This window comes from Sander lucioperca, chromosome 9 (assembly GCF_008315115.2).
Source record: "Sander lucioperca isolate FBNREF2018 chromosome 9, SLUC_FBN_1.2, whole genome shotgun sequence".
Taxonomy (NCBI): Eukaryota; Metazoa; Chordata; class Actinopteri; order Perciformes; family Percidae; genus Sander; species Sander lucioperca.
Window position 1 is genome coordinate 6,292,973 of NC_050181.1, and position 16,569 is coordinate 6,309,541.

The following is a 16,569-nucleotide window of genomic DNA, read 5'->3' on the forward strand; positions in this document are numbered from 1 at the left end:
AACCCACTTTTTATTTTAATGTGTTGTATTTAATAAACCTATTATGTGTTTTTTTGTAAATTATTTATTTTTCTTTTTGGGGGGCATTTTAGCCTTTTTAATAGACAGGACAGCTGTAGACAGAAAAGGGGGGAGAGAGAGGGGGAAGACATGCAGCAAATGGCCGCAGGTCGGACTTGAACCCTGAGCCACTGCGTCGAGGACTGGGCCTCTGCATATGGGAGCCTGCTCTACCAGGTGAGCTACCCAGGTACCTGCTTTTTTGTAAAATCTTAATCTGAAAAGTAACCAGTAACTATATCTGTCAGATAAATGTAGTGGAGTAAAAAGTCAAATATTTCCCTCTGAAGTGTAGTGGAGTACAAGTATAAAGTAGCATAAAGTGGAAATACTCAAGTAAGGTACGTAAGTATCACAACATTGTTCTTGAGTAAAGTTACTTTCCACCGCTGCTTTACACCTGCGAACACATAAATACAGTCAAAACACACACCTCGGCCCAACGAATGGATCAGTTTTTCCGCCATGAAGGCCACAAAGGTCAGGGAAACACTAGCAGTGTTTCAACAAGCTCCCCGTTCCCCTCCCTTTCTCTGCTCCTCAGCAGGCCACACATTTACTATCAACAGGAAACATCTTTCACCGTAAAGGAAGTGTTACTCTCTAATTGGCCTGATGTGATTCAATGACCAGACTGCTCTCAGCCAATGGGAGGGGGGTTATTTTAAGAGGCGGTATAAAAGGGAATAGAGGCCTATCCAAAAAGCTAAGACGGCACAACGTTCTCACACTGAATACATGATGTGCGCTCAGCTCAACTTCTGCAATGTTGTTAAGACTGTACATAGACGCATTACTAAGCACATCTGGTTTCATTGTTGTTTCATGAATCCCATAACACATCATGAAACCACAGTCTAAGCAAAAGAAGATGGGGGGGAAACCCAGAGTGCAAAATAACTGACCTCGTTATGATTCTCCAGTCTTGGGTCCAGGTGTATGTGTTTCTCCTCGCACATTTAATGAACATAGAAAAATTATCCATGTAGCCAGTAGCCTGTAATATATCAAATCATAAATCATACAGGAGCTAACAAGCATATGAAGGTGAGAGGAAGGTCCCGTTGGGAGGGATTTACTGTTATTTTGTTACTTTTGGAGCTATGCCTCATGACGGCGCAGTTACCCCCTCAGCTGCTGCTGATGCTACAGTCTCATTTTTAGTCTGCACATTCCTAAAGGTGATTGTTCTTGCCAACTTTGACATTTTTTTTGTTTCAATGGACTGTGAGAGAGGCATGAGAACAGAGCCAAAAATATCATTACACAGAGGGTGACATTAGGGGAGTGCGGCCTGGCGACGGGGAGCTATGACGGAGTTCCCTGATTAGTGAGTTACCATGCAGAGACAAAGGGCCTCTGAAATCACAGGAAACAGAACAATCAAAGACCCAGCACACATTCCAAGAAAAGCAGCGCACCACAGAAACACAACATGATCCAGGACGTTGCTGCGTCTAAACATCTGATGAAAGCTTTGGCTAAGCAAGTGCAGTGAATTATTAGTCAGGAATGATGCCAAGGATGGAGCAAATAGTTGAAATCTTAAATTACTAAAACTTGATGCTATCTTAGATCGCTGTTCCTCACATGTTCCTGCAGAGAGGGGGGAATTAAAAAGAAGACATGACTGCGAGCCATATTTGGAGAAGAACTGACCCTAATCTGTCTTTAAATTTTACCGAGGTATTTTTCTCATACATTCGCAGATGCAAAACCCCCAAACCCTCAAAACTGTGGGGTCCCCCGCCTCCCAAAGAACACAACCAGGCCCACACAGCTCCCCATGATCCATTAGATCTCAGCCTGGAAATAACTGTCTCCTTCCCTTTCTCCAAAATGGCAGCTCTGTTTCCGCAGCATTGGTTTGCTGGATTAGAACAATTCCCCACCAGCCCATACTTTGTGGGATTCTCATAACATGCCACACCCTGCCATATATTTCCATTATAACCCCATTTTGTCCTCTGATGAGGATATTTCAGGATGAAGGAGGACATATTATCCTGTTTTTGGTGAAGGACACATCGGTTTTGGGGGGCTTCTTTGGGTTACAGCCAACACGGGTCAGCTTCTAGCTGCTAAATGTCTCAGATTTCTCCTCAATTGTTCAGTAGCAGGTAACAACAGGGTTGGGTGGAAAACCCTCGATGTGAACGCACAAATTCTAGGTCAAGTGGAGATGAAGGGGATCTATTTTCAGCAAAATGTGCTGTTTATCTCTGTGTGTAAAACTAGTGGGGAACCTCTTCCCCCACAAGTCAGGCCCACTTCTCTAATTTGTGGCGCATGTGGCTACCTATGTGATGCGGTTGCTAGATTATCTGTTTTCTCTTTCTCTTTTGTTAGGTCTTTTTTTGTGTGTGATATAGATAACTACCAAATTGATGAGCAATAAGTACTTGATACTGACTTTGCCCTTGATGGAGAGTTTCAGTATCTCCTGAGTATTTCCACAAAATAAAAACATGATGTTTAGCAAATCTCTCATCTGAGCATCAAATGCAGAGAACAGAACAAGCTGTGAGTCCTTTCTCTGTATTTACAGGCCGACAGCGTATCAGGCAGGCTTGTGCAACGTAATGGGGCGAGGGAGAAAAATGCCAGATGAGTATAAATCTTAGCACGGTTGACATCAGAGTCTGCGAAAACAAATTAGGGCCTGGCAGTCCCCTTGGCTCACTCAGAGACACACACATTATATACACCACTGGTGTACATGTGTTCCTGTTAATCCCTGATTTGAAAGACAACATTCGACATGGGCCTCAGCGTAGGCAAGAATGTGGTATCTCCATCGTGAGCCTGTGTGAGGTCCATGCTGCTAAGCTTATTGTAGTCAAAGCACAAAGGAGAGATGTAGAGATCGAGAGAAAATGTGAACACAGCTCTCACATGTTACTGTTTAGCTGAGCAGGAAGGTTACCTGGTGCCAGAATAGTGAGTGATGCATCGGTTTCCTGATAGCGTTAAAGACAAAGAAGCTTCAACACATGTCACTCTGACAAAAAGGGACGCTCATCTTGTTCCATTACACCATCCCTCCATAGACACAACCACCACACATACACATGAAGCTATACGGGCACACAGATTTGCATAGCTGCACGTGCATGAAAACAGATACAAATGTTATTGGTGGTTTCTTGCCAGGAACTTAAGATAGTATTTGAAGCATAAAAAGGTGCACCACATCAAGTAGAGAGTAACTGTGATTGATTTTTGATTTGCAAACATGCAAGCCACCTCAGTTTGCGTTAACCCACAACACACTAACGCTTGCGCTTACACACACGAAACACACACTTCAGGAAATTATGGCCAAACTGTGAGAAGATTCACTGTTCAAAAAACAGGAAGTGGTTACCAGCTGCATTAAACCAGAGTACAACTCTGTAATACTAACACTCAAAATACACTGACAGCCTGCAATATCTGTATACTTTAAAACGCTAAAGCAAAATTGAGAAAGCTGTTCTACCACCTCCTCTAATTCAATTTTAATTTGCTTTATTTTTACTAGAGATGCATGTTCAAACAAGAACATTATTCAAGGATTCTCATTTTTGCTGAAATGCAGTTCCTCAAAGAAGCAGCCTCTAGAAAGTTGTACTCACTCATATGCATGTGGGCCTTTGTCAAAGGACATGTCTAGCCCTTTAACAAAAGAATGTCATAATATGCCAAGCAGGTAGATTAGCAAAGGCTTATTCTCCTGCACTGTGTCTGTGCCTTAGGTTAAACAGAGCAGCTGCATTTGAGAATGTCACCCAGAGCTGCGGGGCTCCCCTTCCAAATGAGCACACATGCATTTATGGATCAAGTGTGGTTATCCACTCGGCCTGCCGCAGGTTGAAGTACATAACCTTTCCTGCTGCAGAGAAGTGCCCAGGCACGTTGACTATTGCGAGGGCTTAGATAGGATCAAAAGAAGAAGGGATTCATTTGAGCCAGGAGTCATTCACTGAGCAGTTAGTGTCAGAGGCTCAAACAACAACACAGGCAACAGGTCCTGTGAGGAGCCTGTGTGAGAAATGGTTCTGACAGTTGAGCTGAGCTGCAAACAAGATGGGCCTGATAAGTGCTAGGAGAGAGCTCTGCTGAGTTTTAAGTGGTCAGTCAAGGTTGAGAGGGTGGGGACCTCAAGCTCTTCATAGGTCATGGATTCAGATGGACTCAGGGACCCCTCAGAAAAGCAGCCTCTTTGACCTCTGACCCTTAAAGAAGCCTGTGACTTGCGTTCACAGGCTCAGATTTTGAGGAGTGAGAGTTTCTCTCTGTCAGCTTTCTCCGCTTCATCACAGCACAAGCCGTTGCTAATCACTGTGTGTGTGTGTGTGTGTGTGTGTGTGTGTGTGTGTGTGTGTGTGTGTGTGTGTGGGCAGTGTACTTATTGTTCACTGTGACAGCACAAGATGATCACATATTTTGAGATGAATCAGTTGGTTGAATAAGAGACAACGCGGCACAGTTACGTCAACAGTCCTTCCTTGTAGTAATAACCTCACCCATTCACAAATAGAACTGATACAGCCTTGACATACTATAAAAAAATATATGCATTGGTAATTATATTGTTCTATAGACATCATTCTGATGTCAGATGCCGCCATCTTCTTAGTTTTCAGCTATGCTATTAGTTTAGTCTTCACTCCTCCACTTCGCAGCTATGATAAGAACCAGCCCCCGTCTATTTTCACCCCACAAAAAGCCCATAAATTACAGTCCAATTAATGGTGGGCCCCATTCAGGAAGTGAGGGAAGAGGCACAGATGATACAAGAGATACAGGTTTTTAAAGAGCAGCGGGGAGGAGGGGGAGTTTGAAATTAACCAGTCGGGTGAGGCCCCTGAGCCATTAAAGTAGGTTAATTATACCTTAGTTGAAGTGTTAAATAGACCAGTAACCTGCGCTTTGGTGCCATTTATTGAAGCCAGGTGTAGTAAATAAATCAATTAGGTATGCGGCTTCACAAGTAATTTGACTCACTTCGCTCTTTGGGGGAGTTTTTAAAGCTATCTTTGACTTCATGTTAGGCACTGTGTGTGCATTTTCAGTTCTGCTACAGTAGTAAAACACTACTTATTTAAAATAGATGAAAATGCTCCAACTGTAAACGACTTTGTACAAATTTAAAATCAGGTTTCATCAGTGGATTGCTCATAGCCACAAAAGAAACTGCTGAAAGTCGGAGAGGAAACCGACATGCGGCTCAGCAAACCACTCTCTCCGTTGAGGTAGCACACTTCACACATGATGAACTGAATATTTTGCATCGGTGTGGATTCGCTCTGTGCATCGTGGACCCACCTGGTTAGCTGACAAACCACACTACAAACACCAATTCCTGTCAGCAGGCTAAGAGTGAAAGAGGGACACATCAAAATATGAATGCTGCGCGTGCCAAATGGTCGGTACACACCGGATCTCGTTTGTTTGTCAACCACAGGTTGTTATCTTCTCTGCTGTTTTGCAACCAAACCCAAAAATCTAAATTACTCAGCTGTAGATACACCCTCGACACCTGAACACTCCCTTTAACTGTTCTAACTGTCCAAAGTAGAAAAGACATTGATTTAGCACTTGTTCCACCCAGAAATCACCTTATCATCTATTTTTTTCTCAATGAAACTCACATCGTGGCCATCATTAAATAAGAATATTTATTAATCAAACAATAATATAGCTTCCATATTACACTGTGTGAGCCAAAAGTAAGTGGTACTAAGTATACTGCACTAGATACCATCAGTAAGCCCTTTGTCACCCCTCACCAACCTGTAAAACAGGTGTTTTATGGCAGTTTGACTCTGGGTTAATGTCCACCTTTCAGATAGCATCTGTAATGTGCTGAGGAACCTGTCTGACCCTGTATTGGCTGAGTGAGTGCTGGATGGCTTGCAGGCAAACTCGCGATGCCTCTGGAGAGCAGACTTCACCTGTGTGAATTTGAGTTTTTGTAATTATTCTTGCTAAGACCTGCCATGTTAGATATTTTGGAAAGACCTTTACTTTAGAAACTTTCATGATTTCAGTGATTAGGGAGTTTTTTGACAACTTTCATTTCAACATTTGTTAACAGATGATATATTTAACATCAGTTTCTATTAAAGACGCACTCCAGCAATTTAGTGATCCATTAAGTTAGGGGATTCACAAGAGACAGATACAAAAAAGATTGAAGTAACAGAGGCAGAGATATTCTCAAGCACTAAAAACACTGGATCCCATAATGCAGCCTGATTTCATCAGACTCCTCTCTGCCTTCTAAAAGCCCTATTCTTTCAAACCCCTAACTTCCAGTTTACCCCTCTAGGTCACACTAATTTTGGAGAATCCAAAGATCAATCACACACTGGCCTTGGAGGGAAGAGATGCGCTAACTGTGGTCTTTGACAGTAGACTTGATTTGATCAAATTTTTATTCCAGTGTCCCGAAATTCAGGCTCTCCGTGTTGGTCAAGCAGTGTGATGATAGCCTTCACTGTTAAGTTAGCTGCCAAATGGGACAGTAAGGCTACAGCAATATGGCTTCAAAAGTAGGAATACTTTTGAAGCCATATTGCTGTAGCCTTACTGTAAACAGCAGTTTATGTGTAAAATCAAGGGAATGAAAAAAAATATTAAAGATCAATAGTCTTATATCTTACAACCCATCTGAGGCCTTGATACTGAGGTTATGAAACCTCCCTCATATACATTAGTCATATAGTACTGCTGTAGTTTTGTCACAATGATAAACACATCCCAAACTTTTGACCCCTATACTTCAGCTGATAACCTGTCACTGCCTCCCACTGGATTTCATGACCTCCACTCACTATGCAGATCCATTTATTTCACCATCACATTGTAACTCATACTCATACTCATACTCATACTCACTCATTTCCCAAACAACTCACCAATCAGCTCCTAACAATTTCGGCTGAAATGGCGTCAGTGTTTTCAGTGTCATACATTTAGAAAAACACAACACCATTCACGAGTACCGGATCAATATCCACTCTTTGAAAGAGTGTGGTTCTGTGAAAACAGACGAGTGCACTCAAGGAATCGTATCCAGGTGTAGCGGAGGAAATACCTGCAGCATTCCTTGCTGCAGGAATGTTTTTATTAGCCTTTTTACAAATGTCGCCATTTCGAGGTGTGTACACTATAAAGTGCACTGCAGGCTGGATCACTCCATCAAGCGGAGCGTGGCTTCAATGGGGAACCTGTGTCGAGGCCGGGGATATGCTATTTGAACAGCTGGCACAGTTTAGTTAGGCATGTTCAAATGTGCACAGGTCTGAGGCTGTCATACCACACTGAGGAAAAAAACACAAGCCTCCCCGATCTTTCAGTAGGATATGGACTCTACTTTATACAGTGTCATCATACTGAAAGTGTTAATCCAAAAGTTGAGTTAAGCTGCTGACATTAGATGTGTCAGAAATCATTGCAAACAGAACAGAAAAGGCAAAATGCTGTTTAAATCAAGAAAGTCTGTCCACATTATGCAGTCAATACATGAGGTTTAAAAATGAATAGTTTGACATTTTGGAAAGTATTTGTTTTCTTGCCTAGAGTTAGATGGGAAAATAGGAAAAAACTCTCAATTTTGTACGCTCAGCAGCCGGTTAGCTTAACGTAGCTCAAAGACTAAAAATGGGGGACACAGGCCTCTGCTCAAATTCTTGTTTTTATATAGGCTACACTTAGATCTATAATTAAACACACAAGGTATTTTGTATTAATAAGTAAGCTTTATAGGTTGTGGTAGCCAGATATTGTTAGCATTGGACAGTAGAGCTTAGATCGGACCCAAGAAATCAAGCCCGACCCTACCCGAGCCCGCGCACGTTGTGTCCGAGCCCGGCCCGGCCCGACACATTAACTGCAATTATGAGCCCGAGCCTGATTTAAACCCGACAATTTTTTAATACGTGGGTCGTTATAACTGACGTTCTCAACTACAAGCTGGAGAGGCATAGCTTTCTCCCCACTGAATTAGGCTAATAAAGTAATGATTAAAAAAAACACAACTGCTTGATCAAGGGCCCAGCCCAGCGTGAGGATAGCGGCGGGTCGGGTCGGGCTCGGGCAGGGAATCTAAACTCTTTTGGACAGACCCAGGCCAGCTGTTACCCCCTGTTTCCAGTATTTGTGCCAAGCAAAGCTATAATCATTTCCAGGCTACAACTTTTAGCATTTAAACAGAAGAGTGGTGTCGATCCTATTATCTAACTCTCGCTAAGAAAGCAAATGAGAGTAGCCCAAAATGTTGAACTATTCCTTTAAGGGCAAGAGGAAGCATTATAAAAACTTTCAATAGTAAAATAACTTCTACTTTATAACGCACACTGAGCCTGGGCAGCATCTTGAATTGTCATGTGTCCAAAGGCCGGTCTAAAATTTTTTTAGTCTTTTCAGAGTGGCCCACTTCAAGCCCCTGAGAGCCTGCCCATTCTCATTTATCAAATTAAAAGCACCTTTCTTAGCACTTTGGAGAGAAGAAAAACAACATTTTTACAGCCAGTGAAGCCATGTGTGTGTGGTATGACGAGTGAGACCGGTATGATTCCTGGTGTTAACAGCTAATAAATTGGGGCCCATCCCCCAGTGCTCTACTGGCTCAATTATATCCACATGTAGCCATTATTCCTGCCATGTTAGCCAGAGTAAGCTGCATATTTTTAAAAGGTGGGTTTCCATAACACTTGCTGAAAGCTACATTGGTTGTCGAGACACATGTTGGGGTTCTGTGGAAGCCAGACGCTGGCTGTTTAAATGCAGAGGTGCTGTGAAATGCAGCAGGGGACAGTAGGTATGCTTTGTTTTCAAAAAGTCTCACCTCAGTGTGTAGAGACAATAAACAGGATAAACTCACAAACAAAATTCAGATTTTTTTTTGTCTTAAAAACTTTTCTCCATAGTTTTTTTTTCTCAGGTATTAACACTTTTGTTTACTACTTTATGTTTCCTATAACATACTTAACATACACTCAGTTGCTTGTTTATTAGTACACTTAGCTAGAACTAACGCAGCCCATTACAATGGCCACACATCCTTTATGTTGAACCTGTCTTTAACCTGTTTTAGAGAGGTGTTGATGCAACTTAATGCTCGTTATGTAGTTTGTGGCGCTGTTGAACTGAATGGGAATTGTTTCTTATATTTGGACTACCCTCATTGATATAAATGGGATGAAAAAAAAACATGATTAAAAAAAACTTCTACAGCCATTATCATGACGATGGAAGTGGATATAATGAATTTCAATGATATTTTTCTAGTTAAATTGCTTTAATAAAGACATTGTTCTCCATGAAAAGCCTCTACAATCAATTATGAGCTAAAAAAAATAATACCTGAAATATTGTAGTTATGTTAGTCTGAGTGGTAAACAAACAATAGGAAGGAGTTGAATTAGTCTCCCTGTATCCTCAAGTATCAACTGTTTTACTTTTGCATCTTAACAGACAGTGTCATGCAACACATTATTCAAATAAATGCAGTGCAATTGACTCTAGGCTAGTCACCAAACAGAGCTGCCAGTTATCTTTAACAGTGAAACTCAACTGTTCTTTAGTTATGCTAATTCATTAAAGAAACCTTGTTGAATGCTCCCCATCAGGTACAAATTTGTGCTCAGGACTGTCTGCCCCATCCATGTGCTGTTTTTTTAACAAATGTTTGAGGGTTTCTGAAATTGGAGCAGGACTAGAGCCAGCTCTTTGAATGTCATGCCATTGGCGCGTGCCAACCTTTTCTGCTGAACATTTCTCTCCCCTCTCGTCCTCCCTCCCCAGTTATTTTTCCAACAGGGGGGATAAAGAGCCTCAATGCTATCATTCTTTGATTCTGTTTGAATCTGGCCGCGTGTGAGCAGGAAAAAGAGCCAAACGTGCTTCCTGAGTGGTCCGAGGGGAAACTCTGTAATAAGCAAGGGGTGGGCGGTTAAAAATAACTGGGCTATATAAGCCCGGAGCAGGATCCCACTCACTCTCAAACTCTCACTGACTCGGGCTCTGTCAGGACGTCCCGTGCAGGTCCGGCACTAACTCTCACACTTACAGACTGTTTTTCCATGGATGTGAATGGAGTATGCCACATGAGGCAGAGCCGATGTGTCCAAATCTTCACCACAGTAACGGAACACTTACAGATCTGACACAGACGTGATGCATGTCAGTATACATGTCACTGATTGAACAGACCAATAACGTGTATGTAACAACATGAGGTTTCATCATGGAAAATATAAGACATACATCTGATGACGAGCCATATAACCCACCCTTTGTGCTGTCTTACGAAGCAAATATACGTCACAGGTGTGCAGTTTGTATTCTGTCCAAAATTTTATATTTGAGGAGAATGTAAGGTCTCCTTGAAGGATTGGACTCAAGTGGGGCATGAATATTTCTTTTAGAATTGTTTAAGTGAAAGGATGAGGTGGAAGCACATTGATTTCTATGAGTAAGTTACGCTTTTGTACGTTTTCTTTTGTTTTGCTTTATTTCTAGGAAAGCCGCTTTGTATTTTGGTTGAGCCCACTTGTTTCTGTGTTTGGGTGGGGTGGGCTTGGGAAGTTCTGTTTGTAAATAGGCTGTGTCTTGTTTTCTAATTTACAGAACTGATGTTGCAAGTCAAAACAAAAAAAGAAAATTTTGAAATGATCTTGGATAAAAACAGATAAGGAATTCAATTCAATTCAATTCAATTCAATTTTATTTATAGTATCAAATCATAACAAGAGTTATCTCGAGACACTTTACAGATAGAGTAGGTCTAGACCAAACTCTGTAGTTTACGAAGCCCCAACTATTACAGTGGTTGCCTCAAGAGCAAGCATTAGCAGTAGCTATTGCGACAGTGGCAAGGAAAAACTCCCTTTTTTGTTAGGAAGAAACCTCGGACAGACCCAGACTCTTGGTAGGCGGTGTCTGACGGCACCAGTTGCGGGAGTGGTGAATGGAATGCCTAAAATTCTCAAATTTACTGTCAGTTGATCATCATGAGAAAGTTTTTGTAAGTCAAGTGCGTTAAGAAAACTGAATGTTTTAAAGAATTAGTCTCGCTGTCACTGCTGCAGGAATGTCTTCATGCCTTGTTAACAACTTGACAACTTGTTGATAACTTGGTAACTGAACTGCGTAGATAAGTCAGCATCACTAATAGTACAAGAATTACAATGGAGAAATGATGGCAATGCGGGTTGCCCAATGGTAAAACTAACAAATGTCAATTCAGGAAAAAAGATTTTCACGGGCTTCTGTGGAAATGTTCATCAACAATCAACGCTTGTTTTTATACAATGATTTCAGTGGTTCCTCTTCTGCAGAGAAAGTCAGACGTGCAGCTCACATAGGGATGCAGGTTGGGAGACAGTGTTTGGTGCAGAGTTGTCTAGTAAAGTCTTAAAGTTCTGTTGCAAAACTCCTGTTAACCTGTTCTGGCTGCATCATGAGTATGAGTGAGAGAGAGTGTGAGTGTGTGCAAATAATGAATAAAGCAACTTGGCAGAAAATATGACGAGCTTCGATTGTGGTGTGGGTTTTGGTCAGGACTAGTCATGTTTGGTCTGTAATATTTTAAGTAAAAGTTATTTAATAGTAAAAAAATAAAAGTATGATCTATTTAGGTAATTTCCAAAAGTAGGTTACAGGAACAAATTAAACTTGCTTGTCTTTCTAAAGAGATTGTCTAAACATGAAATCAGCAGCTGTGGCTCAGTTGGTAGAAGGGATTGATGCTTCGTGCCCGACTCCTCCTGTCCACATGTCAAAGTGTGCTTGAAGGAGTAGTTAGGCATTTTGGGAAACACGCTTATTTCATTCTAACTACAGCTTTTAAAGTTACTGCGCCCATCCAGCACATAAACCACCTATAACACCACAAATTGCCACTGTTACACTTTTTCTTTGTTTGTTTTTTTGTACAGATTAAACAAACGAAATACAACATGTTAATTAGTGAGCTTTCAAGGTGCTGGTAGGTGGATTTTGTTATGTTTGGACATAACCAGGCTAGCTTTTTCCCCTCTGCCTCCAGTCTTTATGCTACGCTAAGCTAACTGTCTCCTGGCTGTAGCTTCCAATTAAACACAAAGGTATGAGAATAGAATCAATCTTCATATCAAACTCTGAGGAATAAAAGCAAATAAGAGTATTTCCCAAACATGTCAAACTATTTCTTTAAGCAAGGCGCTGAACCTCAACATAAAATGCAAATTCCTTTGGACCAAAGCTTAAAATCAATCTCAAATCAGTGAGGTCCCTACTACAGCCACTGATATTGAACAGGTGAGAACCTCCAACATAGCCTCCAGAGAGTGAAAATGCTGCAAAAGGCTTTTAATGTAAAACAGATATGTTTTTTGCAAGTAAATTATGAGATATGACTATAACCAAGAGGTCAGCAGTCAATTCTGATGTACTTTCATTTTATACCACGTTATACTTTGACTAAGCGGTAATTCTTGTACATTTTAGACTACTTGTTACAAGGCAGATTAAGATAAAACATATAGTAAATGTAACTATCTCAACAGTATAATGCAGTAAAACTAGACCAGATAAATGGCTGCTTTCAGGGGACTGCATCAAGTGAAAACTGTAATAGTCTTTTTAATTAAATATTATGCTGTATTGCTACTTTTATTTAAGAAAAGCACCTGCATACTTCTTCCACCAGGATTGAAAACATGTGTAGATCTATATGTGAATGGGTCTCTTTATTTCTAATTTAAAATATTTCTTATTTATTTGGGATTGTATGCATACATTGCTTGCAAGGGTGATCTTAAAATCTAAGTTCATGTGAGTGATTTTACATCAAGAAACAATCTGTTCAAAAATGATACAAAGTGCAGAGTTAAAGTTGGCCTAATGACCTCTGGAGTCACAGGGTTCCTGCTGAGAAAAACAATCCGGTTGTCTTCGCGTCAGAAAACTCAGCAGAAACAGCAAAAAGTAGGCCAGAGTTGTGATGCAAATTTGACTCCAATCGACCCTGCAGCCCCCTCGTCCGTCATTAACAGCTGAATGGGACGTCATGTTTACATCGCGAGTGTGTTAGAGCGTTAAAAAGCCGTGAAAATCGTTTCAGGCGACCCTGGCGCCTGTTTGGACAAGCCTGCTGTGAGAGAACAAAACCATCTACCATTAATAATGATAATGAGCCGAGAGCGAGACACGCCGAACAGGTGGAGGCAGATGCACATACAAACTAGTTTGAAAGTTTGAAGGGAGCGCAGAATTGGTATTGTCATTTAATGGACGGAAAAAAAGAAATACAAGAAAGAAAGAAAGACATAAATGTATTTTTAAGCCTGAAATTAAATTATACAATCACAAGGAAGACTTGACCAAAATTGTCCATATTTGATATTTTGGGACATTTGTGTGTGCTGTGTTTCAAGTTCTATTAGATGTCTGTGCCATGATCCCGATTGCCTTTTATTAGAATATATATCTTAGTTCTGTGTCTTTCATGAGTGTTATCCTACTACTCTGAATGTAATTATATTTTTATTAGTGTTCATCAAAAAAGCCATATCTCGTGTTTTGTTGTGGTGATTAACTGAAGTACTGACAGCTTTGTATTAATCTGCTGGTGCAGCCTGGTCTCCAGCAGTTTCTGTCATTAGGCTTGTTCTTTTCAGCATATTACGTAAGTATCTATGGTTGCTATTGCTATTGCTCGTGTGTTAGCAATTTGCCTGCAACTTTTTTCCGAGTCCAGCCACAGGTGGGTGGGTCTGTATCTGCGTCAGCCTGTGGGGGAGGTCCTACACTTTATAGGCTCCTCTGCGCTGCCTTGCCTGTCATACAGCGCACTGAGCCCAGCTGCCTGCACGAGCCGCTTTATAAAGAGCTAAATTTACCAAACTTTACGTTGTTTCCTGAGCTCTCACAATTGGCTAGGCGTACTCGGGCTAGAGAGTTATAAGGTTTGGAGGACCTCCTTCCACTTTTAAACTTGTTCATGTCTTTAGAGCGCAGCTGTGGAGAGCGACAGTGAAATAGACGCACAGACTCTGGTGCGGCTGCCGCAACACTCTTTGACAAGAGATAGTTATTATTTCACCAAACGATGGCCTTATCTGGAGTGATGCTACCGTCATTTTCTACCTTCTCAAACCAAAGAGAAAAAAACTGGGAAAACGTAAGTTAAAAACGACCTTGTATAATGTTTTAAAATCTGTGGATTTGTTTGAGTTGGATTAGATAGCCTATGTGTCACTTTGTTTCACCTGTTTTAATTATAATGGTAATACTAATATCTTAAAAAGAAGTTTGAACTTATTTATTTGCTTTGGGAAAACAAAAACAAATAACTTATTTCCTTATTTTAAGAAAATAAAGCTCAATATTAGGCTGAATTACGTGTCCAGTTGGATATCACCTGCAATTTCACATACAGTATTCTTTTTTACAGCAACATCGTATTTATCATATCTAATAATATATATTTTATTCTTTCAGAGGTGTAAAGGAGATGTGGACAAACTAGTCTCCACCAGTTGCTCCATGCTTGAAATGGTACACAGCCTTGACAATCACAGCAAAAGGGACGACGAGGATCTGAGTAATTATTTGGATCTGGATTTTATTCTCGCCAACACGACTGGCTCAGACAGTACGGCGGAATTTCTGGGCACAACTGACCCCAGCATGTACACGACGGGAAACTCCGTGCCATCCTATCCAGCAGACGACCACCGCTCCCCACCGCCCCCGTACGGCGCCAGCCTCATGACAGAGTTGCTCCGCTCCGAAGGAACCAACAACTATGGCATTACGCGCAACCCCTGCGTTCAGGGGAGATTTTATGTCAATACGGCACATTTTCCCCGCCAGGACATCAAAGTGGAGCCACCCATGGACGGCTACGGCCCCGTTATGGGCATGGTTCCCCAAAGCTGCAGCAAAATCAAGCAAGAAGGGAACGTTTCGTGCATGATGTCCTTCGAGCAGCCCCGGGTGGCCATCTCCCCGCGGGCAGCCAGCAACATGACCCCGCCTCTCAGCCCTGATGAGCAGGGAGCTTCGGACTGCCAGGCACAGATGTGCCAGCCTATGAACTTCTCACACAAGTATCACACACCCGCGGCTTTCCCGCATCACCCTCAGGCTCCCCAGATGCAGATGCCCTACCACGCTCCGCATACTGCCTTTGGCATGTACGATGACGGTCTCAGCCTGCAGCCAGGCGCGCAAAGGGTGATACTCACACCGCCCTCTTCTCCCCTCGAGCTGCTGGAGTCCAAACCCAAGAGAGGACGGCGCACATGGCCGCGGAAGCGCACAGCCACGCACACCTGCAGCTACGCTGGCTGCGGAAAAACCTATACCAAGAGCTCACATCTGAAGGCACATCTCCGAACTCACACCGGTAAGTTTGAGCCCATATCCATCATGATATATACGACTACATCTGTGCGCAGAATACGCACAGACATGCATAGCTCAAAGCCATGTTTCCCTTTTTTGCACAGACTAATAATCCACAATTTCTTTGTCCACGCAGGTGAGAAGCCGTATCACTGCAACTGGGAAGGCTGTGGATGGAAATTCGCCCGCTCCGATGAGCTGACACGTCATTTCCGCAAACACACCGGACACAGGCCCTTCCAGTGCCACCTGTGTGAACGCGCCTTTTCCAGGTCTGACCACCTGGCACTTCACATGAAGAGACACATGTGAACGAGCCCACATAAGGACTTGGGGTTCACGGAGGGGGTTGTGTTATTTTTATTGTGATTCAACTGATGTATTTTTTATTTAAATTGCTCACATGACCAAAGTCTTTTTTTATATATAATATTGAATTAAAAAGTTTGTTATTATTTTCTAATAACGTAGCTGGTACTATGGTTCAATAAAAGCTTTAGAAAAGCTTTGTTTGCTTTAGAGCAGGCAGACCAAGAAGGGGCTGGCCCTGTATATACTACTCTTCTTTGACAGAACTGGAACGCTGTGTTTGACACAAAAGTGCCTTTCTATGACTGTGCTACTGTAAAACTCTTATTGACAGAACGATATGGCCAAAAAATAGACCATGTTCTTATTGACAGGGGTGAAATGCACATACAGTTGCTTAACATGTGCAGAGACAATGTTTTATTTAAACTGCCTCAATGTCTGAATGGCCTAAACTGCTTTATTTTAGTCTTTTTTTTTTTCTTTTTGGAGTTGATGTTGTCTCCTCTTGTGTGAAACTCTTGGATCCAACCCCTCTGTTCACTATCAGGGCTTGATGTCCTGTGCATTATTTTCCACTTAGATTTATATAAATATGTACATGGTTTTATACTGTAAAATGTATATTTATTGTAAATATTAAAAACAATGAAATTGAACTTTTGACTGGGGAACTCTTTATTTAATGTAGTTTAATAAACCACATCCACCCACTCAACAACAGGTTTCATACTGTGCTTTCAACCAGACTAAGTAGGTGCAGCAGGCCTGCAGACCATCAGATCAGTTACACTAAATAGGTTATACATGTTGCCA

At 41.7% G+C, this 16,569-nt stretch overlaps 1 protein-coding gene across 1 annotated transcript; it reads left to right on the forward strand.

Moving 5' to 3' along the window:
• The first annotated feature begins 13,874 nt into the window (after positions 1–13,874).
• LOC116045896 (Krueppel-like factor 2) lies at positions 13,875–16,130 on the forward strand. Its single transcript, XM_031293889.2, has 3 exons — positions 13,875–14,215; positions 14,536–15,445; positions 15,581–16,130. Exons 1-3 carry the CDS (start codon positions 14,144–14,146, stop codon positions 15,754–15,756), a joined length of 1,158 nt encoding a protein of 385 aa, XP_031149749.1. The 5' UTR covers positions 13,875–14,143; the 3' UTR covers positions 15,757–16,130.
• Positions 16,131–16,569: the final 439 nt, after the last annotated feature.

Coding starts and splice junctions, on each gene's coding strand:
- LOC116045896 (XM_031293889.2), top strand. CDS start 14,144: ATGGCCTTATCTGGAGTGATGCTACCGTCATTTTCTACCTTCTCAAAC. Junction 14,216..14,535: donor GAGAAAAAAACTGGGAAAAC/GTAAGTTAAAAA, acceptor TTATTCTTTCAG/AGGTGTAAAGGAGATGTGGA. Junction 15,446..15,580: donor ACATCTCCGAACTCACACCG/GTAAGTTTGAGC, acceptor TTGTCCACGCAG/GTGAGAAGCCGTATCACTGC.